This window comes from Motacilla alba, chromosome 2 (assembly GCF_015832195.1).
Source record: "Motacilla alba alba isolate MOTALB_02 chromosome 2, Motacilla_alba_V1.0_pri, whole genome shotgun sequence".
NCBI classification, from domain to species: domain Eukaryota; kingdom Metazoa; phylum Chordata; class Aves; order Passeriformes; family Motacillidae; genus Motacilla; species Motacilla alba.
This window is the reverse complement of record NC_052017.1, coordinates 110,108,249-110,132,345: the sequence shown is the minus strand read 5'-3', so window position 1 is coordinate 110,132,345 and position 24,097 is coordinate 110,108,249. Positions and strand designations below refer to the sequence as shown.

General features: G+C 43.0%; 1 protein-coding gene across 2 annotated transcripts in view; it reads left to right on the top strand.

The window, feature by feature from the left end:
- PRKDC (protein kinase, DNA-activated, catalytic subunit) overlaps positions 1-16,442 on the top strand; it is an 82,021-nt gene extending 65,579 nt beyond the window's left edge. For both annotated transcript variants that reach the window (XM_038160717.1, XM_038160726.1), the window contains 15 exons: positions 637-817; positions 1,336-1,496; positions 2,878-3,089; positions 4,108-4,195; positions 4,874-5,017; positions 7,759-7,963; positions 8,511-8,578; positions 8,852-9,072; positions 9,385-9,477; positions 11,348-11,437; positions 13,345-13,416; positions 13,496-13,697; positions 14,134-14,322; positions 14,906-15,045; positions 16,069-16,442. In XM_038160717.1, the coding sequence (XP_038016645.1) occupies positions 637-817; positions 1,336-1,496; positions 2,878-3,089; positions 4,108-4,195; positions 4,874-5,017; positions 7,759-7,963; positions 8,511-8,578; positions 8,852-9,072; positions 9,385-9,477; positions 11,348-11,437; positions 13,345-13,416; positions 13,496-13,697; positions 14,134-14,322; positions 14,906-15,045; positions 16,069-16,273 (2,271 nt within the window). In that variant the 3' untranslated portion in view covers positions 16,274-16,442. The remainder of the gene's footprint in view (positions 1-636; positions 818-1,335; positions 1,497-2,877; positions 3,090-4,107; positions 4,196-4,873; positions 5,018-7,758; positions 7,964-8,510; positions 8,579-8,851; positions 9,073-9,384; positions 9,478-11,347; positions 11,438-13,344; positions 13,417-13,495; positions 13,698-14,133; positions 14,323-14,905; positions 15,046-16,068) is intronic.
- Positions 16,443-24,097: the final 7,655 nt, after the last annotated feature.

Here is a 24,097-nt window from a genome sequence, read left to right as displayed (position 1 = left end):
TTAAGAGGCATTTGGATGTGGCACTTTTAGATATGGTGTAGGGGTAGTTGTGGTGCTGCTGAGTTGGCAGTTTGACAGATGATCTTGAAGGTCTCTTTCAACTTTCATGCTTCTGTGATTCTGTAAAGAATCCTGTCAAGTCACCCATTGCATAAGCTGCATTAGAAATGTATTATGAATATTACTGTAGTTATAATAGAGAAAAAGGCATCAGATTCAAAATAGTTTGATACATGCTTTTTTAATACAAATTCCAAGTGTAACTGTAGTACAGTTGTTATAGATATGTCTTAATAGGAAAAAAACCTGAAAGTTTTATTATATTTTCTGTTAACTGCCTCCAAAAGTGCCAGTAACGTTAACTTTTCTGCAGTGACAAAAATTGCACTTAACATATCCAAAGACTAATCTAAGTTCATGTATTCCCATTGAAATTTGTGGAAACTAAAGTTCTGGAAATCACTGCTAGAAATAACATCCTGATTTTTTTCCTTTATATCAGCTGCTTGGAACATCTTAAAACAGTTAAAGTTTTATCCACTCAAGACTTGCTACAAAGTTCCAGTTTCAGAAAGGATTGTTCAATGCTACTTTAGCACTAATGTGTGGTTTTTTCCTCTTGTGGTTGAATTTCAGGTGCTGGCAGGTCTGAACAAGAAGGCTTTTCAGTGTTTCAGCTGTGCTGTGAGGAAGTCTGAAGAGGAGGTGCAGTCCTGCTCTGTGGACCATGTGGGCATGGTGGGAGTTGTCGATGCATACATGACTTTGATCAGCTTCTGTGACCAGTATCTGCGCAGGGAAGAGGAAGGCTTGCTTGGTTAGTCAGGATTTCTCCTAAGCTTGTGAGGGGTATTTGTCTGTGATCCATGAGCTTTTGCTGTACCCACAAGATGTCCATGAGCAGCACAGCTTGAATTCCAGTGGAGCAGTTTGACCTCCAGTTCAGCATTATTTTTATGCCTTTTTTTTCACCTCCTCTGTCCCTGCTGGCTTTGGTACTAGTGGATCACTTGTAGTCTCGCTCTTACTTGTGATAAACATATCATATCCAGCAGATGCTTCCCTTGTTCCTTCCCAGACCACAGCAGCCTTGTCTTTAAAGCAGGCAAGATACCAGCAGTGATGCAGCCTCCTGATAAAGCTAATCCTTACAGTCCCCAAGTACATGTGTTGCAGATGTGTGCAGTTCAAACAGATGGGAAGGAGAACAAAGTAAAAATACAAAATACACTTGATAAAAAACTACCAAATTGTAAAGATGAATGTTTCAGATGATCAAAGGCATAGAACAAGTGATGGTGTTTCTGATAATTCTTGTTTAATGTCTCTTGGCAGAAATTAACACTGTGGATCTGCAGCAGTTCCCAGCTATTGTGGTGGAGAAAATGATAAAAGCTTTAAAACTGAATTCTAGAGAAGCCAGGCTGAGATTTCCTAGACTGCTCCAAATAATTGAAAGATATCCAGCAGAGACATTGGGTCTAGTGACACGAGAGGTTAGTTGCTTCAATTTTTCTGGCAGCAAATGTTGCTGTAAATCGGATTTTAAAGGTGGGGGTGGGATACATAGAGAGGTTAGACTGGTAAGTTTTGCTTCAGGGAAGTCAGATAAATTTTATCCCATCATCGTTCCTTGTCTTTTTTGTAACTTACGGAGTCTAATTAATGTGGACAGAAATTTTTTCTTGGAAAATTAGCTTTTTATCATTTTTCAGATTTCAAATGTTTGTTTGAGAGTTGCTGGAGAACAACTGTGGTATGCTTTGTCTTTTTTTTTTTTTTCTCCTTCAGAGCAATCTAAATGGGCTGACAAAGGTGGTTAGCATTAGGGTGCGGAATGTATCTTATTCCTGTAGAGTGTTTCCTGTATGCAGGAAGCCAGAAGCTTTTTCAGACTCATTCCTTGTCACCCACCTTCCCCTGTCCTTTTTCACTTCAGAGATTACTACAGCTTTGTCTTCCTTTGTATTTCCCACTTCCTTCCTTCTTTCCTTCCTTCCACAACCTGTTTTTCCATTGCCGTTCCATGGCACGGTACCACAAGCCTTCCCTGCTGTGGTGGCACAGATAAGCTGAGACCTTCTCTGTGACTCATGCCTGTTCCTGCCTTGGCCTGCCTGTCTTTCCAAGCCCATGTCATTGTGCTGCTGCTCCCAGAGCAACAGGCCCTTTGAGAGAAGGAACTCAAGTGAGGCAGAAACTCGGATTCATTATTCCAGGGAACTGAGAAAATAGCAGAAATGGCTGAGGTGCACAAGGTGTGGCCATGGAGAAACACCGTTCAAACAGAAACACACAGTTCAAACAGAACCTGACACAAGCTGACAAATCTCAATCAGAAAGGGAGTTCAGCAGCCACTTATTTATCCTATCCTCTGTCTTTCTGTGAAATAAATACTGGCAATCTGATCTTAAATTCTATTAGAAATGCTTAAAGATGAACAAAGGACAAAACTGTGATAGGAGTTTCAGTGTTCTCCTTCCTGGCATTTTTTACTCAAATCAAGACTTCAACCCAGTGGTGTTGGAATTGAATTCCTTCAGATTTTTGAGTTGTTCATATGTGATGATCAAAAATTATTGTATTGCATCCAGAGACAAAAGCCACAAGTTTGAGTGTAAAGCCTCATATTGATCAACAGGCTGCAAATCTTTATGATGGAAAACCTCTTAAGCAGCAGTAGTGATGGTAACAGTAGTAATAGTAATAATTAAATCTGTGCTTCATTGGGGAACGTTTTGCACACCTGGCTGACATTCTCTGTTTCCTTTTCACATTTCTCTGTCAGGTTGCACCACAGAGCAATTTTGTTTGTTTGCTATGTTTGATATTTTTGAGGAAGACCAAAGATGAAAGCAGTGTCTGTGTTTTTGCAGCTTTCTTCGGTTCCCTGTTGGCAGTTCATTGGTTGGATTAGCCAGATGATGGCACTACTTGACAAGGATGAAGCAGTGGCTGTACAACATACTGTTGAAGAGATTGCAAATACCTACCCCCAGGCACTCATCTACCCTTTCATGATCAGCAGTGAAAGTTACTGCTTCAAAGATACTGCAGCTGGCTGCAAGAACAAGGAATTTGTAGAAAGGTGAATTTGTAATTGGAGTAGCTTTTCTGTATGTTTTTTTTTCAGGAGTGGACAGATTTGTATATTTTTCCTATGCAAACCCTTTTCTTTAGTGAGCACGAGAAATATTAGAGGGTAGTCTTGAGTTTTTGTTTAAAGGCTCAGAGAAATGCAGTACATCAGCTCTGTCAGTGTCAGACATACTCAGGTTGGTGCCACGAAACCTTATGAAGTGTTGGCAACATATAGTCCCCAGGCTGTTGCAAGTTAAAAGTTTTCCCAAGATAAAACAAAAAGACCACAGAGAGGCAACGCCTTTTTCTTTGTATTTCTGTGGTATTGAACATTTATCATCTTTCTAATACCAAGAAGAAGGAGTTATGTTTAAATAGAATAGACACTCATACCAGACTTCAGAGAGGGCAGTGAAATGGATGCAGGTTATCTTGGGAATGACAGCTCTTGGCTGTGGTGTTCTCTGCTTATTCAGTGTGCAACATGCAGCTTCTCTTACAAGCTTTCCCTTGTCCCTTTTGGCATGCAGTAACACTTGAATTAATCCCCAGGCAAAAATCAGTTTCTATGACACAATGCTGTAGAACCACTCTTAGAATTTTGGGTGTCTTTTTTGCCTTTTTCTCAAACTTGATACATTTGTTGAATAAATCTTTGCTTAAAATAAAAATACCAAGTCATGTGTTTCACAGACAGTATCACCCTTCAGTAACTGCCATGACAGGGTGCATGGTCTGGTCAATGCCTGTGTCTGTTTCAAGCATGCTTTCCACTCACCCACCAAGTTCCTATGTTCATAGTGGGACATATAATTAAGAAACTGGGAGCTGTATGGCATGTTTATCAACATATAAACAGTCATGCAGCCCAAGAGGGAATTCCGAGGGAGTCTTACCTACCCACACCTGAATTGTTTTACCAGATTCTTGTATATAGCAGACAGCCTAGATCATTGCTTATCTGCAGGCAAGGTGGTGATGGTAGTTCCTGCTGCATTGTGATGTATTTTTCTCTTCTTTTAAAGGATCAAGAATAAGTTGGATAGAGGAGGAGTAGTTAAAGACTTTGTTCACTCCCTGGAGCAGCTCTCTAATCCTGTAATGATTTTCAGGGTAAAGTGTATTTTTCCCCACTTCCCCTTCATTCCTCTTCCTCTGTTCAGAAGAGCAAGTGCTGGGCGGAGCCTGACACAGTTCAGTTGACACCACAGCCACAGGAAGTGGTTCAACTCAGCACCACCTGATGATGATGATGTCGAGGTGCTGTCAGCAGCTTTCACTGGTGATGGACTCGTCCCTTGTGCCAGCTGGATGTTCTGCTCCAGCCCTTTTCAGCTTTCCCCTTCAGGGTCTGTGCCCTGCCCCATGGTCAGTCTTCCTTAATCATTCTGAAACCCTTACGGAATTATCATTTGTGGCCATCTTTATAATTTTGGACTACTCGTGTTCAACTACTTGTGTTCTTATGCCCTTTCCCTCCTGGGCATACCTGTCTATGTTCTGACTTGTTTGTCCAAACGATTCTTGTCCTGTGTTTTGTGCCACTCCTGGCCTCACAGAGGCTTTCTTGGCAGTAAACATAACTATCATAATAAAGTAGAAATATTTTATCAAGACACAGAACAAAAGGAAAATATTTCCAGTCTTTTGTGTGCTCTTTTTTTTGTCAAAAGACACACGGTAGTTGACTATTAGTAAATACAGTAACCCCAGTGCAATCTGAGTGGCCTACTGAAGAGCAGGGGTCAATAAATCTTTTCTCAGTACTCATCTGTTTTCTTATCTTTGCAGGATTGGGCTGAGGATGTCAGAAATGAGTTGTCAAAACCTCAGAGAAACAAAAAGAAGCTTAAGGAAATGTATGAAGGAATGTACAAGAATCTCGGAAATTTGGAGACTCCTGGCCTTGGATTGATGAGGAAAAGGTTTATTCAGGTATATGTGGTTACTGGGTAGTGTTGGCATCATGGCTTTTCTAGAAGGCAATAGAAAGTCAAAAGAGGGAACCAGATCACAGCTTTTACAGGTGCTGCAGGACTTGCTGGGACTTGATCTAGTCAGGAGTACAGGACTGGGATTTCTTTGCTAGAAGCCATGGACTTAACATAGTTCACTTTCCACTTCTAACTGCCCTGCAGGGATGAATGTTCTGTCTTACACAGCTTCTACCTCTCCTGTCCTGAATGTTGCCAGGTTCTTAGGACCTGAGCCTCTAATCATCCGTGGGAATCTGGCTTTGTTTTTTGTTCCCTGCTGCCAAGGATTTATGAGCACCTTAGGGAGTTTTGCTGTATTATACTACTCAGATTTGCTGCTGATACGAAGTTACTTACACAGAAGACTTACGACCATGAAGAATTAAGGAGAAGACTTTACAAAACTGACTGAATTCCAAAGTTCTGAAAATCAGCATAGAAAATGAAGTGACACATGTGGCAAGAAAATGTAATTACCCGAGTATCATATAGTAATTCTGCAAATTTTAGCTGACTGTGGCAGTTCAAGAACAAAATCTTGATTTGTGATGGTTCTTTGAGAACATCAGCTGTGAAAACTCAAGGGCAGTCAAGAAAGAAAAACAAATGTTCATCATTATTAAGAATAGAGAACTAAACATGGATTTGTACATTGGCATAGCAGCCTTCTCTGGCTCTGGCTTCTTGAACATTATAGTCCTTGTCTGCAGTATTCTCAGCATAGATAAAGCAAAATTGGATGAGGTTCAAAGTGGCGAGAATAATCAGAGGTGCAGAGTAACCACTGCACGAGCAACTTTAGCATTCCTCCAGTTGGAAAAGATGCACTGGTGCCAGATACAGTAAAGCTCTTAACATCTGTCCCATGGTTGGACTTGGTGAACTTACAGGTCTTTTCCAACCCTAGCAATTGTATGATTCTATCAGGAGCACCGACCAGGAAGTAAATACTCTATGGAAGTGGCAGGTTCAGACCAGTGAGAAGTGTTTCCTCATTCAGTGCACACTTAGGTGCTGAACTCCTGCTGCAGGGTATTAGGTGCTTTCATGGTTCCAAATAGCAGGCAGGCAATAGCACGGAGAGGAGGCAATGCTTTAAGAGCTTTTACATATAAGTGCACACTCCCGGGTCCAGAAATCCCTGAGCTGCAGATTGCTTGAGGTCAGGAGAGTGATACTCCTGTAGAAGGAGGTCCTGACTGTATGCTTGTACTGTGTGTGCATTGCCCCGTGGCCAGGGCGGGGTGCATCCAGCTGTCTCCCGTTGTGGCCATCCTTATGTCACATTAGCATTAGATAAACTAACCTGGGTGTCTGTAGGGAGATTCCTTCCCCATGAGTGGGAAAGGTGGAGGATGAGAGTAAGGTGGAGTCGGGAGGTGATAATGAAGCAGAAAGGGTAATTGGGAGTTTAGGGGCACACTAGCCCTCTGAATGTGTTGCTGTGAGATAAGATGGGTCTTTGATGATAATGACTTCAAACTTAAGAGTGGGGGATAAGAATGTGCAGGATGTACTGGTGACAGGATGGGGGTAGGGAGAGGGGAGCTGCTACACAGGGTACATGCACAGCAAGGGACATAGCAGGCCTAAGCACAAAGGCTGTTTGGGTTATATGTGCGCCCACACAAAAAAAAGAAAAAAAATCCACAGCTCTTTAAAACGCTGAAATGTGCAGTGTTAGAGGATACAGAGAGAAGAGCAACAGAGATGCTGGAGAGGGATATCAGGGTTGTTCCCCTCTGGTAAAGGGAAGAGGGAGAGCAAAGAGTAGCTGCAGAAGAGAGTCAAGGTGATGGTGCACAGGCTCTGAAGTCTTTGATTTTATGATGCATTATTATGAAGAAACAACCTGTGCTGTGAAAATAACTGTATAATTTCTAGTGTCCTTTCTGGGGAAAAAAACAAATTTTATGTGTCAGTCTCTTGACTCTCACTGGACTGACATGGAGTACTTCAGGCTCATAATCTGGAAATAAATTTAGCGATAAAGATGTTTTTGACTGTAGCAGTCTCCTCAAAAGGATAATGTTTTTTGTATTTTCGTTTTCTTCAGTGAAATAGCTGTGTCTTTATAGCTTGGTAGAAAAATGATCAAGTAATAAAATAATACATCTTTCCAAGCCATTAATACCCAGTCCAAGAAGGAACATTTGGTTTTTCTAGAACCTTGAACTGGGAATGCAGGAAGTCAATTCAGTTAACTATTTGTAGATAATACTTACTTTGTTCATCAAATGGATCCGTGTCAAAAACTTTTGCTCTTTTCCTATATCAGGGTATTTAAAATACTTCAAAATATGGGTTTATGCATTCTATGTCCAAAATTATTGCTAGGTAGTAACAAATCCACAAATAATAAATCCGGTAGTAAATAGAACATATAAAACATTTCACAGAGTCACAGAATGATTTGGGTTGGAAGGGACCTTAAAGATCATCTGGTTCCAACACCCATGCCATGGCCAGGGGCACCTCCCACTAGACCAGGTTGCTCAGGGCCCCTTCCAGCCTGACCTTGAACACTTCCAGGTATGAGGCATCCACAGCTTCTCTGGGCAACCTGTTCTGGTTTATATTAAGAATTTCTTCCTAATATCTAGACAAGCTGTGTAGATAGATAGGAAGGCGCCCCTTTGGTGCTCTTGGGTAGTTTCTAGCACTGTGTAAACAGGATTCCTTTCTATAAATGATTGTTAGGCTTTTGGGAAGGACCTGGATCATCATTTTGGCAGAGGTGGTTCAGAACTGTTGGATATGAAGAATAGTGACTTCGATGCAATTGTGAATTCTCTCCACTCAAAAATGATCAAAACCCATAAAGAACCTGGGAACCTCAAAGAATGTTCACCATGGATGAGCGAATTCAAAGCTGAGTTCTTGAGGAGTGAACTGGAGGTTCCTGGTAAGTTCCTGTTCAGTGTGAATTGCCCCTTACAAGAAAGTTGCTCTTGAGCTTTATTTCTTATATTGGCTATATGACCCTTCTTTCTGGCCTTAAGCCTTATCTGGCCTTACTTGAAATAATTCTGTTCACTCATTATCTCTTTAAATCTGTTCTTAAGCTGTAGTCCTGATTTTTAAAATTGTATCTAAGCTTATATCTCTTACCTAAGAATTCAGTATTTTTCGAAAGGCCTGACTCCAGGAAATCTGATATATAAATCTAATACTGTTTAAATCTAATAATGTTTAAATCTAGTTCAAAAAAGGTTGTGCCTTCTGAAACCAGCAAGAGCTCAATTCTAACAGCTAAACAAGGAGAGGATATCAGTAATTCAGAGATAAAATCATACTGTATGTTGGATCTTTTTTACGCATTTAAAAATATTTTATTCATAGTTGTCATTCTACCAGTTTGACAAAACATTTGAATATGTGTTCCGGTGTTAAACAGACTTTAAAATAACATCAGGCTATGTAGTAATATTTTTTTTCCACTACCACTTCAGGTCAGTACGACGGAAAAGGGAAACCACTGCCGGAGTACCATGCAAAAATCTCTGGATTTGATGAACGGGTATGCTTTTAAGATTGAGTCAAAATCCTGTGTGGTATAAATCTGTGTCCATGTAGCAGTTGAAGAATTTGGCAGTAGCAGGGTCATTTCTTGTTCTTACAGCACACATCTTACAGCATGCAAAGGACTGCAAGTGGGCATTTGTTTTTCTGTTATAATTGAGTAACTTGATTATGTCATCTAGGAATGACAGATATGCTTAATTCCAGTGATGATTCCATAAGACCAAGTCTTCTGTCACAAATATTTTTCTTTTTCCTGTCTTTTTCCAAGATAAGTGTGATGGAATCCTTGAGGAAGCCAAAACGTATCACGATCCGAGGCAGCGATGAGCGGGAGTATCCTTTCCTTGTCAAAGGTGGTGAAGACCTGCGACAAGACCAACGCATTGAGCAGCTGTTTGATGTAATGAACATTATCCTTTCCCAAGATGCTACATGTAGCCAAAGAAATATGCAGTTGAAAACTTACCAGGTCATCCCCATGACAACAAGGTAGGCGTTTCTCTTAAGGGACAGAAATCCTTATGTTAATACCTATTAGTTTTGGGATGTTGGAAAGTGAAAAGTTTGCGTGCCACATTCAGATTGAGAGTGTTTTGTGCCTTGGCTTAATTTTTTTTTTTCCTTTTCCTTTTAAACAACATTGAAATTGCTTTGTCTGGAAACTGTTTTTTCAGATTATATTTAAATTGGTAGCTTTTAACTTTCTTTTAACAGGCAATAGCATGTATTGCTTCCCATTTATGGTGTTCCTCTAAAGTTCAGCTCTGAGCTACTTGTTATCTCTGACTTACTTTGTTTCAGACTGGGACTCATCAAGTGGCTGGAAAATACTTGTACCTTAAAAGAATTCCTTAAAAACAGCATGTCTGAAGAGGAAAATATCAGCTATTACAGGTGATGCTTGGTTTAGTTGTCTGCTCTAATAGAAACCACTACTAATGGGTTTTTGGATAACTGACAGTCTTGTGGCAGGATTTTCTTTTTCCTTTTTTTTTTTTTTAATTAAAGAATAAAAGAAAAGCATTTATAAGCAAGGAGGCAGTTTGTACTTCCTGACCCAAATTAGTAATTGGCAACTGTTTGTTTAATGAGTGCCATTGTAGCTGGAATATCCTCCACCCAGCTTGTTTAAACAAGAGACTTATAATTATAATCGTGTGTGACGTCATTATCATCACCATTTCCTTATCAGCAGATTGATTTTACAAGCAGAGGATTTTGATCTCTTGATTTGATCAGGCAGGAAATGGACTTAGGTCAATGAGGGGCAGGGGAAGGGAGTAGAGGCAGAGCTATTGAGAACCTGGGTTCAGCAGTGAGTCAGTGATGGGGGATGGAACTTGGCAGCAAATGCACAGAACTCAACAGAGCACTTTCTCTGACTTGATAGAAATGCTGGGTTTGAATAAATTATTTTGCTTTCTCATGATTGTAATTGCAGGTTGAATATTTGTAAAATTGATTTAGTTCTGGCATTTCAGCCTAGTTCTGTCCTGGAATTTACAAATGTGGTTTAATTTACAAATGTGGTTCTCAGTTACATAATCTCTGTTTGGGTTTGTCTGAGTGTTGTCACCATTTATTTTTACTAGTTAACATTTATGGGGCAGGTTGGAGGAAACTCCAGCGTGGCGGTTGGACTCCAAAGAGTCTTTATTTCTATGGTTGTTTGATTTGTGAGCAGTTTAGGAACTGCTAGAGTTCCTGAATTACTGCTGTCTGATTCAGTGTTGTGAACAGCAGTGATGTTATGTTGATCTCAATTCACTGAGTGGGAAAGTGAAAGAAGACTCACATGGAACCGTCTTGTGAGGGGAGGAAATTTATAATATGCACAGTGTAAAAGATCAGTGTCTTTCTAAAAGCAGGTCATAATTTATTTTTAAAAAACCTTTTGCATTATTGTATATATAGACTTTAATATTTTCCCATATGTTATTCAGTCAAGACAATTAAGGCATTTTATATTGAGCTATGGTTAAGTGACAGCACTCACAAAGGAGAATTTTGGTTGGAGTGGGGGGAACAACTTTCTGGATTTTTGAAATCCTTTATCCCAAAGTGATGGGCTACAGTCTATGACTGATAAATGCTTCTTAAATGGAAATGGCATTCTGTATCTCAAAACATGCTTTGGAAGGAAGAGAGGAGGTGGCTGCTCTGCTAAGTTGGGAAGTAGAAGTGTAAGGTCTGATGTATTTAGTTAAGATGGGAGAAAAATATCACATTATTTCATAAGCAGTGCAACTAATGAATACTGGCTTCTTATGGATTAATACCCCGAGTTCAAGCATCCATTCCTCCTCTCTTGTGCACTCTGAGGAGATACCAAACTGCCTTCCCACATTCCCTGCCCATTTGGAAGGACAAAGGGCAGCAAGTACTGTGGCGGACTACATAATGCTTCTCAAAGGCTACAAGACTGTCAAAAATAACTTTCCCTCCCTGGAGAAATTATTTTGGATCTTTCTTCTGGAGGTACTTACAGTACCTCTTGATAAATCAATACCTTTGAGATGTCTCATCTTCTGTAGATATGACTGAAGTGTGTTCAAAGCTGGGAGAGCAATGGATTAGCCTATATTCTGCATAAACTTCATTCCCATAACAAGGCTAAAATTAATGTAGGCTGTATCTTCCTGACTTTTCCTTTGCATACAAATCTCATGGGTCAGAGCAGCACACAGCCTGTGGATAACCAAATAGAGAGTGGTGAGATCGTACAGGGAGATCATCAGTGCTTTTCTTCTTTTTTTGTCCCTAGCCCAAGAGGACCTCGTGCTACCTATTCTGAGTGGCTGTCCAGGATGGGTGGGAAAGCGCAGGGCATCTCTCGATACCATGCTATGTACAGGTAGGTTTCAAAAGAGAACTGCATGGGAAATACAGAAGCTAGAGTGTGCACACACGCAGAGATTTAGAAATTCCAGGGGGGAAAAAAAAAGTATGATCTGCATTATGATATGATGGCTAGAGCTGATTTTTGCTCATTTTACTGTTTTGTCTTCCTGGAGATGCTTTGCAGAATTCCTCTTGCCAAAAATCCTACCAGATTACAGGAATGCTTCCAGAAGCTTGCTCACTTCCTTTAGAAAGTGTCTAGAAGCAGATGCTGCTCTTCAACTTTATTTTCTAGGCGTCTTGTTCCTGATTATGCAGTTAGGTAGGCTGCCTCAGAGCCCAAGCATCTGCTGGAGTTGGAAGAGAAAATCACCATGATTCACTGAGAATTTTAAGAATATTTAATGGTTCAGGTTCCAACTTGAGCATCCTCTCAGAGGAATTTCCTCACCTACCTAGATCTGGCTCTGTGGGTGGTAAAGTGAACTGTCCAGAGCATTTTTTATAAGCTCATAAGCATTTTTATAAGCATTTCTTATAAGCTCACTGCTTAACCAAGTGTCTTGCCTTTTAAAGGAAAACTTTGACTTCTAGAACTGAATTAATATTTGTATTCAGATCTGGAATGTACTTTTGAAGTAAATCACAATCATCCCCCACTCATCTTCAGTGTGCTGCACCAAAGGGCTGTCCTCTATTTCTCAACTGCTCCTTTCAGAGGGAAGTAGACTGGGAGGAAAGCACCCGGCATGTCAGCTCTCAGAAGCATTCAGAACTGGATATGGGCTACGACAAAGCCTCCTTCCCCAAATCTGCATGGCATGAGTCCCTCAGCACCAGTTCTTTAGTTCTGTTGCTTCCCCTCTGCTGCACTACTCTCTAATGTCAGTATAGCCTCAGTAACTGGCACCTTGATTCCTCTTCTTGGAAGAGACTGTCCAGCCAGAAAGAACATGATTGTATTGCTTTATTAAAACTTAACCCATCAACGTAATTTGGAGGAAAATACACAAAACCACATACTCTTTTGTATTTAGAAATGTCAGTCTTGGAAATAACTGCTGGGACAAAGAGGGAGGATGGAGCACTTCTAATATCGGATAAAATTTGGGGGATGAGCCCTTTGTGGCTTGCTGTACTGTTTACTGGAGCAAGCACCGCACGCTGCTGCGGTCATGAGCGTATCTTGACTTCCAACATCCAGCAGGCTGTTACCTCAGCAGCTGTGGGGACCCAGGACATCCCTCTGGGTGCCCTGGATGGCCAGAGCCACTGGCAGGGGGCTCTGAGACCCTGGCATGCAGCCAAAGACACGTGGGGTTTTGATCTTAGCCCGTGGAGCAAATTACCAACTCTGTGTGAAGAATTACAAGCCACACACAAGTTTAGATAGCATAGTAGAAGTAGTCACAAAGTGAAAGGAAGGATTTTTGAGTGCTGTACAGGGGGGTTTTAAGCCTTGTACTCAGGGGTCCAAGTTTTTGGGGGTAAGGGGTTCTAAGATGGAGGGATTTGGGTGTGCCCTGTCCTCTTTCTTTCTCCTTCCTAACCTCCATGTCTTTGGTGATGTTGGCACTCACAGATTGGTTTAGAGTAGAAAGTCACCATTCAATGTAGATAGTAGGCATTGGGGAAAAAGTATAAACATGTAGTACGTAATATATGATATAAAAGATGGCACCAGCCCCCTGGGAGGGCAGTGTGCCTTTGTCTGAGCTGCTGAACGGGCCACAGCAATTCAGGAGAGGAATCTTTTAGATAAACAACAATAAACAACCTTAAGAACAGACAACAGAAGACTACTGAGTCTTTCTTTGAAGGCACGGGTTGAAGGAGGGACTTTTCCATCTTTCGGGGTCACCCCAGTCTGGGGCTGGAAACCCCACAGGCAGCCACCTTTCTTTCTCCATTACTTTGCAGGAATGCCAGCCGTACAGAAGCAGTCACATCCTTCAAAAGCAGGGAGAGCAGCGTTCCAGAAGACCTGCTGCGGTAAGTGCTGCTGATGGCCGCGCTGTGAAACAAATGTTGGTGTTTGTCTGCATTCAACAACGAGTTGTGTTTTGTTAAGGCGAGCCTTTGTGAAAATGAGCACATCTCCCGAGGCCTTCCTGGCCCTGCGCTCCCACTTTGCCAGCTCACACGCGCTGATGTGCATCAGCCACTGGATACTTGGGATTGGAGACCGGCATCTGTCCAACTTCATGATTAACAAGGAGACAGGAGGCATGGTGGGAATAGACTTTGGATATGCTTTTGGTGCAGCCACACAGGTATTTGTTTTCAACTGATTTATTACAGCTTTTGCATTTGTTATGTGCAATTACGTGTGTGTTCTCAGTACTAAATTTGATGCTCTTCAGTTGTCATTGTTCTGGTGCAAAATAATCTTTACAGTTAATTTTTAGTCAGTTTAATAAAATATGTGAGTCCAGATATTCTCAGACAAGCAGTGAGCTATAGAACTCCACAGAGTCAATATGGTGGTGTTTTACATGGTTCTACTGTGGATTCAGCCACTGTCACTCAATACTCATGACTAGAGTTTTGATGTCACAACTTGGTTCAGTTCTACTTTTGCACGTTATTTTCAGTGAAGTGACAAAAGAGGGTTTCAAAGCTTAAAAAGAAAAAACATTCCCATCTAATCCTTCAGTTCCAAGTCTTCTTACTTCTTGTTTTCTTTTGACTGTCCTTCCCCTTGGCTAGTTTTTGAGTGTACCAGAGTTGATGCCCTTTCGCCTGACTCGCCAGTTTGTTAATCTGATGATGCCAGTGAAAGAGTGGGGACTCATTTACAGCGTGATGGTGCATGCCCTGAGGGCTTATCGGTCAGATCCAGACCTCCTCATCAGCACCATGGATGTGTTTGTAAAAGAGCCTTCTTTGGACTGGAAGGTGGGGTTTTGTCCTCTTTCATTTTTCTTCATGTGAAAATTCTTAAAACTGTAATAAGAATAAAACTGATGAAAAAGGAAGTATTCCTTGAGGCTCACTCTCAGTACTCCTTTTAACTTTCTTTGTTTTATTAAGTTCTCAGAGGAACTGAACTTAAAAGTATTTAAAATGACAGAATTCTGTATTGATGCACAAAAAATAGTAGCATATGTCTGTGTTATCAATGTACTGTTCTTTATCTTTCATGATAATCCTAAAGACATGGGTAACTCTTGATCATGTTATGCCACTTATGGCACCAGCATAAATATTTTCAACTTTCTGCATTCAACCTCTTAAATTTACATAACAGCACTGTATATATCAAACTAATAGTTACAGAGAAAATAATCTGACATTAGTTGCACTTCAGCAACTTCAGTTGTAAGTTAAAGTCATAGGCAAGTTAGATATTATCTCACTGCTTTGTCCTCCACTGTATCTGCAGTTAAGATGCTGGCTTGACTTGCTACAATCTGCAGCTTAAAAGCTTTTTTCAAGTGTGTGATTTATGATAAATAGGACAAATATATTTTCTCCTTAGAACTTTGAACAAAGACAGCTGAAAAAAGGAGGCACATGGATTAAGGAAATAAACACATCTGAAGTAAACTGGTACCCTTTGCAAAAGGTTAACTATGTCAGAAGAAAGCTTACAGGTGCCAATCCAGCAATAATCACTTGGTAAGGTGCTCTACTCCTGCTTTAAACTGCTTCACTAAGAGCTTTGGAAGGCTCCTGAATCAGATTTTGCTCCCTTTGGATAGAATGGGGGCTAGGAAAGGAGAAGAGACAGACTGGGCAAAATTTCAGCAAACCTTCTGTCAGAATCATTTTGGTCCACATACAAGCTCTCTGAATCACCCTGCCAGCCTCAACACCAGATATCTCCCTGTGAGTTTTCTTGCTCCAGCTCAGGCCTTCCGAGCAGTTTTACTGCTCCTGGCAACACATGCCTCCCCTCCCTGTCAGGCTGCTTAATCTCATACTTCTCAGTCCCACTGTTCTTTATGTTTGTCTCCACTGCTTTCAGGGTAGGGATAATATTTAAATTAATATATGCTTCTGATGGAGGATTGCTTGAAATGGAACCTGTACCAGCTGTAGGGGAGGCATGGAGGAAAGCTGCTTATGAGAAACATCAAATTCAAATCTGGTGGCATTCTCAGGTTATTTATGTCAGTCTAGTCAAGTCTGGCTCAAGCCAGAATGTCTTTTAAGTTCAGTTAAAAGTACAATTAATCCCTTCCATCCTCTCTTAAAAAGTCATTTTGGATTAATCAGGGGAAAGACAGAAAAGCAAAGAAAGCAAGCCTGTTTTAAAACCATACAAATATTGAAAAGTGCAGGACTTGGGAGGAGTCCCTTTTGCGGTCAAGGCTGAACTGGAAGAGGCAGCAAAATACTTGTTATAGGCACAAATCAGGAGAGCAGGTAAAGAGATCAACAGCTTGGATGTGAACTGCTGCATCCTTTCAGCTGGAGACCTTTGACAAGATTGGCCTATTGTGGTAAATACCCACTGGTAAAGGACCCCTGAAACCACCAGTCTTCACTGGCCAAGCCTTCTACAGCTCTTGAGCAGCCTCCACATCTTGATCTCAATTCAAGCTTTATTTTTCAAGTGCTGTTCTGATTTAAAAATCCATCTCAGATTTTTTGCTTGTTTCTTTTAGTAAAAGCTTATTTTTGTGTTCTCAATTTCAGTGATGAGCTGCGCCTGGGCCATGAGAGGTCGCCTGCTTATAGTGATTTTGCAGCTGTGGCTCGTGGTAACTCTAATCACGATATCAGAGCCAAAGAGCCAGAGGATGGACTTTCGGAGGAGACCCAAGTGAGATGCCTCATTGATCAAGCAACAGACCCCAATATTCTTGGCAGAGTCTGGGAAGGATGGGAACCCTGGATGTGAGGAACTGCCATCTACAACCCTGTCTGCCAAGGGACCTGTACCCTAAAACACAGAGGCAACCAGATCAGAATTTTAAGGCCAAAAAGGAAAAAAACTCTTAACTATTTTTATCACCAGTTAACTTGACTAATAGAGAAAATAAACTTTTTGTATTAAAGTTGTATTCAAACAGTGATTTTTGTTTCTTTTTTTAAAATAATTTTTCTTGTGCGTGGTTCCGTAACGAAGCAGCTTTATTGTCTTTGTGTTAAAATCAATGTAGAAAGAACTGGGGAGGCTAGAGAGCTTAAAGATTTATTTGAAAAGCACTGAGATCCCTCAGTGGAAAGCACAAATTCATACCCTGCAAACTTGCGGGTGTCAGTGCAGTGATGTAGTGAGTCTGTGCTTTTCTTTTGTAGACACCTTGATGACAATCAACTGAAACCATTCTGCAGCCACATATTATTTGTAGTTAAAACTTGAAGATTTTCATATCAGTAGTATCAGTGGACCACATGGTGAAATTAAACAGAAAACGGATCTTAGCTCTAGATAACACCTAAAGTATCCGAACAGCTTTTTCATTACTGGATAACGAGATAGTAACGATGAGACTGCTTTTAGCAATTAGAGGTTATACCCTGTTATCTTTGTCCTTTGGAAGTCTGCACTGCTCACAGTGTTATTTCCAAATTATTGTTTGGCCCAAGCCAGAAGTAGCTGCTGCCGACAGAGCTGAGCACGCTAAGCTTCTTGCCATAACTGCAGCACAGCACAGGAATGTCTGCTGCACTTTGGAATTTGCTTATGCCAAGCTATGGAGGTTGTGCCAGATGTGACTCTTCATCTCCAGCAGCCAGTTCTCAGATGTGCTGGCTTTGGCTGGGATTGAGTTCATTTTCTTCAGAGTAGCTGGAGTGGGGCTGTGGTTTGGATTTGTGCTGGAAACTGTTGATAACACAGGGATGTTTCACTATTGCTGAGCAGGGCTTGCACAGAGACAAGGCTTCCTCTGCCTCTCCCACCATGAGGAGTCCAGGGGAGCACAGCCAGGATAGCTGACTCCAACTGACCCGAGGGCTGTCACGTACCAAGAGTGTCATGCTTAGCATGTAGAGCTGGGGGAAGAAGGAGAAAGAGGGGGAGATGTTCAGAGTGATGGTGTTTGTCTTCCCAAGTCACCATCATCCCAGCTTTCCTGGGGAGGGCTGACCACCAGCCTGCCTCTGGGAAGTGGTGAATAAATTCCTTGTTTTGCTGTGCACACAAGCAAAGCATTTGCTTTAACCTATTACCTGTCTTGATCTCAGCCCCTGAGTTTTCTTACTTTCCAGTTCTCTCTGGGGGGATTGAGGAGAAGCTCTCTGGGGCTGAGCTCCCAGCTGAGCTCAAGCTGCCACATGGGCAGTGAGGGAGAAAGAGAATTCTCTCCAACACTACTGTTGCTCATTACCCAGATTTACTGTAGGATGTAGATTTAATTGAGGCTTTTAATAATCATCATAAAGGATGTAATAAAAATGAGTCTTTGCCCTTTCACTGCCTACAAGATTTCCCTCCTGCCTCTGTGGCACTGGGGCAGTCCTGGTCTCACTGAAGGCCACGTCTGCTGCTGGCACCAGTCTTAAATGAATGTGTCAGCTGGAGAGTAGAGAAATCTGCCTTGTGGATACAACTCCATGAAAAGCTCACAATGAGGAAGATTGCTGAGGCCTAAAGAATGGGGAGGAAGCTTTTCTGATTCAAATACTTTCCAGCAACAATTACTATTTGTTATCTTTCTTTATAATAAGCATACTCGATGGTTTGTGTCAATGGTGTTATAAATCAAGAAATTCAAAACATTTTTATCACTTTATTAATTAAAAATATTGTTTGGATGTATTTTTGTAGAGGAAACATTGAAAAATAAGCTTTCAGCTGTATACCTCATTTAAAGAGTTAATTTGGGGCACTTAATCACAAAAAGCTTCCATATGTACCCATTTATACAGATGATAATTAGTGGACAGTAAGGTGGGGTTTTTTTGTAAAAGAGTTTGATGCAGTCTGTTCTTATATACACTTCAGTGAGATGTCATGGTGTTTTGTTCTTTTGATCTCTGCTAACAATTAGGACTGCAGTCTTATGACTAAAACTTGGTCAGGTGAGGTACCCTGGCTTTCATGCTGTCACTCTACAAATATGAGAAAGTTTAAAGCACAATAAAAAAGGCAACATGAAAAGGCAGGGGACATTTGGAAATTAAGTGGCTGGGTGTACGAGGTGTTTAATGGCACTTCTGGCACATACCTCAGATAGTTATTGGGTACTTTGACCTGCACTGCAGAGGACAAAGTTTAGGTTTATACTTTAACGAGGCTCTTCTCGTAGGACTTCTGATAGCCCCAGCAACAGCACATGTTTGTGCACAGCAAGCCTCCCTCCCTGGCCTTTGGGAAGGGGAGTTAGAGTGCAGCCTGGCCCTTCCTGAGGGAGGGGGCTGGGGGTCGCCACCAGTGCTCTCTGCTCCCTGAGGTCCATGGCGAAGGGCCCTCAGGCTGGGGGTGAAAGCCTGTGAGACAGGCAAAAGTGACACAGGCTTAGAACACGTTCACGACAATTTTAAATAGTTAAAAGCTCCATTTTGGCCCTAGAATAAGCACAGTAGTGGGAAGGCTCAGCCACGTCAGCCCTTATTAGTCATGTGTTTGTCAAGCTCATGTGTCAGCTGAGGCACAAAGCACGAGGCTGCTGGGTCTTCAACGCGGAGACACATCCTCTGCAGAGCAAGTGGAGTTTCCCTAACTTTCTTCAGGGAGCTTTCCCCATGAAGCTGAATGGTCCTGGAAATAACCTCCAGCACAAGTGAATGGCAGCTGCTGTCACCAGGCCCGGCTGCTCTCAGTGAGATGCAGCAGCTAAGTGGAAAGGCTGGAGCCAGCCTGTGAATCAGCAAGGTACTGACACAATGCAAACCTGGCACATTGCTGGGCTCAGTGCTTTACAGGGCAGGTTTATTTGGCTCCCAGGAAAGAGTAAAGATGATGTGAAGATCAGAGTTAGAGAGTGCATCAGGTCTCATGATGCAAAACAAAACTTGGGAACTATTCACAAGCACAGCGGAGTATTTCCTTCTCAGATTAAATAATCAGATGGATGGGCACTATATCTGGAAACCCATTAGTTGTATCTAAAAAGTTATGTAAAACATTAGCATATATTCTCACTAGGTTTTTCTTAGAGTATAGAATGATGTCATGTTTAAGCTAATCCTTACCATCCCTGCCAATCTTATAATTTCCCTCTAGCTAAGAATAACAGTACTGCTGAATCCAGAGGAAAACTCTGGAACTGCCACCTACTGTCCCCTTTCCCAGCCGATAGAGAGGTTTCTGCATGCTGCTTCTTGTGCTCGGGAATTTCCCCCTTGGTCCCCACCACTGCCCCCCAGTTTAAATGTTATCTTGAGGTCTCTGTGGCTGAGAGGTGATACAGCACCAGCACACATGTGGGCACAGGAAGGGGGGTATGAGCTTTCCACAAAAAACAATGAATTGGGCTCATATTCAGACATGGAATAAGGAATTTCCTGCAGCTCTTCTGGTGTCACACTTAGGGCTTGGCCAGCTGCTTCCAAAAGCATCTATATATAGAGACACTTCTCCCCAAAACTCTTGTTTTTCAAAATCAAGGATAAGGATTTACTACCTCTGCTTTAAACCTCTTTTTTTCCCTGAGGCTGAGGGTCTGCCGAGTCACTTTATTAATACTGTGCCTCATTTGGAAAATGGGCTTTAAAAATTTCATTTTCAAGTTATGCTGCCTGTAAGAAATGGCACCCATGCAGAAAGCTCGCACCCTGGCAGACACCCACGGCACCAAATGGTGTCACTGGTCTTGTAGCAAAACTACCAAAGAGCCACACCTCATGTCAAATGAAGATGTGTCCAGAATAGGGTGTTTAGAGGGGTATCGTCTTATTGCAAAAAGGTTGGGAAGCTTTTTGGGCCACAGAGATGATGAGAGAGCTGAAGCACCTCTCCAGTGAAGGCAGGCTGAGAGGTTATTCAGCCTGGGGAAAAGAAGGTTCTGGGAAGACCCTCTTGCAGCCTTTCAGTGCCTAAAGGGAGCTTGCAGGAAAGATTGAGAGGGACATTTTATCAAGGTCTGTAGTGACAGGACAAGGAGCAATGGTTTTAAACTGAAAGTGGTTAGGTTTATATTAGATACTAGGAGGAATTTTTTCCCTGTGAAAGTGATGTGACACAGGAACAGAAAAGGCATGGATGCTCCATCCCGGGAAGTGCTCAAGGCTAAGTTGGATGGGACTATGAGCAACCTGATCTAGTGGAAGTTGTCCCGGCCCATGTCAGGGGAGTTGGAACCAGATGATCTTCAAGGTCCCTTCCGACCCAAACCATTCTGATAACATGAAGGAGTGGCGATAAGGGACTGGAAAAGTTTTGGTTACAGTTTCCACATTATTTACAGGGTGGGGTTTTTCTTCATCTTTTTGATGGGATAGAAGAGGGCAACATTGACTCTACTCGTCCATTACACTCACAGTGAATTACAGCACACAAGATTTCATTCGATTACACAGAAGATGTAGCTGTCAATTTGATCACATGGATGGCAATTCATGCAAAACCTGTATCAGGAAAAAGTTCTGAGTATCCACCAAGGAGTGTGAGAAAACAAGGAGCACAGGTTCTGAGGCATTTTGCTGCAGTAGCACTTGGCCTTTTGGCAGCCTGGGTATGTGGATGGTCTTACTCAGCAGCTCAGCAGCCACAGGTGCAGCTGGACAAACCCAGCCCGGGCTGACACCGCTGGGGCTTAAATGTCTGCAGCAGGACAAAACACAGACCTAAGAGGAAAAATCCTTTCAATTACTACCAAGTTCTTCAGCTGCTAAGAGCAGTGAGGCCACAGGCACGATCAGAGCAATGACGTACAAGTACAGTACAAGTGACAAGCAAAATACTGTGACACTGCTTGAGGACAAGGCAGAGACACGAGCCCTGGCAGAGGTGGCTGTCCAGCAGTCACCGTGCTGGCTGACAAGAGCCAGCACCAACCTCAGGCAGGTACTGTTCCTCCCTAGGAGTGTACAGGCAGGCGTTTTTGACTCTCCCCAGACAACTTGCACCTCCTCATTTATGTGTTCCATTCCCTTGTCAGCCCCCATGTGCCATTGCTGGCTTCCAGCTGATGAATGAAAGGATACATGCACTCCTGCTGCTTCTTGCAGGGAGCAGACACCCAGCAAACCAGTCCTCCATCTTTTTCCCCCTTGTCAGCTTGGTCTTCACCCATGAATCCCTCAGGACCTGAGGTCCTGCTGGTGCTGTCTCAAGTCCATAACATCAAAAGCAGAGAAGGGCTCCTTAGACTTCCCAGCCACAGCCTTGCCACACTCCTAGTCCCCCTGTCCCAAAAAGTCCCGCATGCCTGGCTGGGTTGCTGGAGGTGAGCATGCTGAGGCATTACCCTGTTTCCTTACCTTCCCTGAGTGGCCTGTCCTCTATTTATGTGGAAAAACCAGTCAGAAAACAGTGTGATTGAACTGCTGTCCCCGCATGGGTCAGGGTCCTGGTGTTTCTCTGAGATTCACAGCCAGCAGTCCAGAGCAAGTTAAAGTTTTGTCCTTTTTTGCTTCTTAGAGAAAGGTTGCTTGCCCTTTCTTGCCAGGTTTGAATACTTTCCTTGATTTGGAGCACGAACCTCAAGCAAGTTTTAAAGAATTTATTCTGAAATTCAGATGATCACCTGCTTCTTACTGCTGTTTAAAATGACTGGATCCCAGAGACAAGCCGTGACTCGGTGGGTCAGGTACTCAGCAGGACAGATGAGGGAAATCAAGGGCTTGTCTGTACTTCTCTGCTCATGAAATTACATATGCAGATGGGAAGAGATTCAGCTGCTGAGAGTCCAGACAAATCCACCCCAGGAAACAGCAGAGCATGGATGTCATCCTGCCTTCAGTGCACTGCTTTGCTAAGTGCCAGGGATCATTTGTTCAGGTATTCCTGGATGCTTCACTGCAGGTGCTGCAGCACCCCAGGCTTTCACATCCTGCACGGCACATGGGAGAACCCCCTCAAACATTCTCCTGAAATCACACATCCCAGGCTCAGCAACAAACACAACCAGCTCATCCTCCAGGGGGTGGCTCCTGCTGCTTGGGTTTGTGGGACAGGCATTGACAGGTCCAACCACGAGTTCTGAACACACCTCCAGGTCCTGGAGACCCTGCAGGCAATGCTGCACCCTCTGTGGTGGGGCTTAGATGTGACACAGATGGCTTATATTGAGGTTTACACAGCACTTCTGGGCCTTCTGTGGAGGGATTTTGAGAATGTAATTGCCAGGAGGCAAGGTGCCCAGCGGGGGGTCGGGTGACCTGGCTGGGAATTAGGTGTCTTTTTTGGAGTAACACATGATGGGCATTAAATAGGCATGTTCAGGCTGGCACCGTGGCATGCCAGCGCTGGCTGACCTTTGGGGTAAGGACTGCGCTGAGCTGGAAGTGCGAGACAGTTCTGCATGCAAACAGTTAAATGAGTGCTTTCCAGGACAAATCGTGATTTTATGACTACGATGGGTGAGATCTCACCCCTTCCAGCAGAGCAAGGGGAGAGACAGCAGATATCAGACTGCATCTCATTTCTGAACTACCTCCCCATGTCTCATGTAATCGTTCCTCTACATTTCATCCACAATAAAAGGGTCCAGGAGCACCATGTTCCCTGCTGGATAGCCGGGCCAGGGACAGGTGGTGCAGAGTTGTGCATCGGGAACAGACCCCAGAGAAGGTCTGGGGTACGTAGAAGGCAAAAAATAACACGTAAAATGGTTTGGGGCATATTATTCCTTTGACAATGTGGAAAAAACAAAAGCAACCAATTTCTTGTGTCGCTGTCAAGTTCAGTGGTTACTGCTGGTGTAGATGGAGGTTGTGTATAGATAGAGGTTGTGTGATCACTCCTCTGATGAGAAAGGAGATCAAGTTCATTTAAACACAATACATCTGGCAGTGCTAGAGTTAAAAGCAAAGCCTCTCCAAGCGAAACCTTAGCTGCCAGATGTAAAACCCCACCTGCCAGGCACTGCACGCTTACCCTGATCCCACAAGCCTTCCCACGTGGAGTTTACATCCAAAGGGAGAGCATGTACCAGTCTTGTTCCCAGCTACTTATGTTAAAATACACACCCCGGTGATAAACAGCTGCGGTCCTGCAACAGCTGCGGTGGCGGCAGATGGAGCCCTGCCCGGAGAGGGGCAGCAGGCCCGGCATGACCGGCACGTACCCACGGTCCCCAGAAAGCCACCTCGGGGCCAGTGGCACCGCGCTCCGCAGGGCACAGCTCCATGCCAGCAGCGTCAGCTGGGGTGCTGGGCTGGAGAGTCGGCGCCTGGGATAGTCCTATCTTAAATATAGAAGGGTCTTCTGGAAGACAAGTAAATAAGTAAAAAAATTTTTAAAAGCGAATTTAAGGGCGTTTTGTTGTGTGTTTCTTTAGTAATTCAGTCAGTGGAGCACCTGGGGGTGGAACCAGGGTTTTAGAAACTTTTAGCTGCAAGTATTTTCAGTTTTCTGGTACTTGCCAATTTAATAGTAGTAGTTTGTGGGATGCAAGAGGGGGGCAGGGGCCAACAACATGTATAATAATTTAACGTAACATTTTAAGAGGTATAACTTCATGCAGACAGCTTGAGGTAGCTAAAGGTGCCTCAGAGACCCCTGACCCACCAGAGGGTCCTGCCAGAAGAAACCCAAGTGGCCATCCTCTCCCCGGAGCGGGGGATTTACATCCTCCTCGGGGGAAGCTGCCCGTGCTCCAGCGAAGGGAGA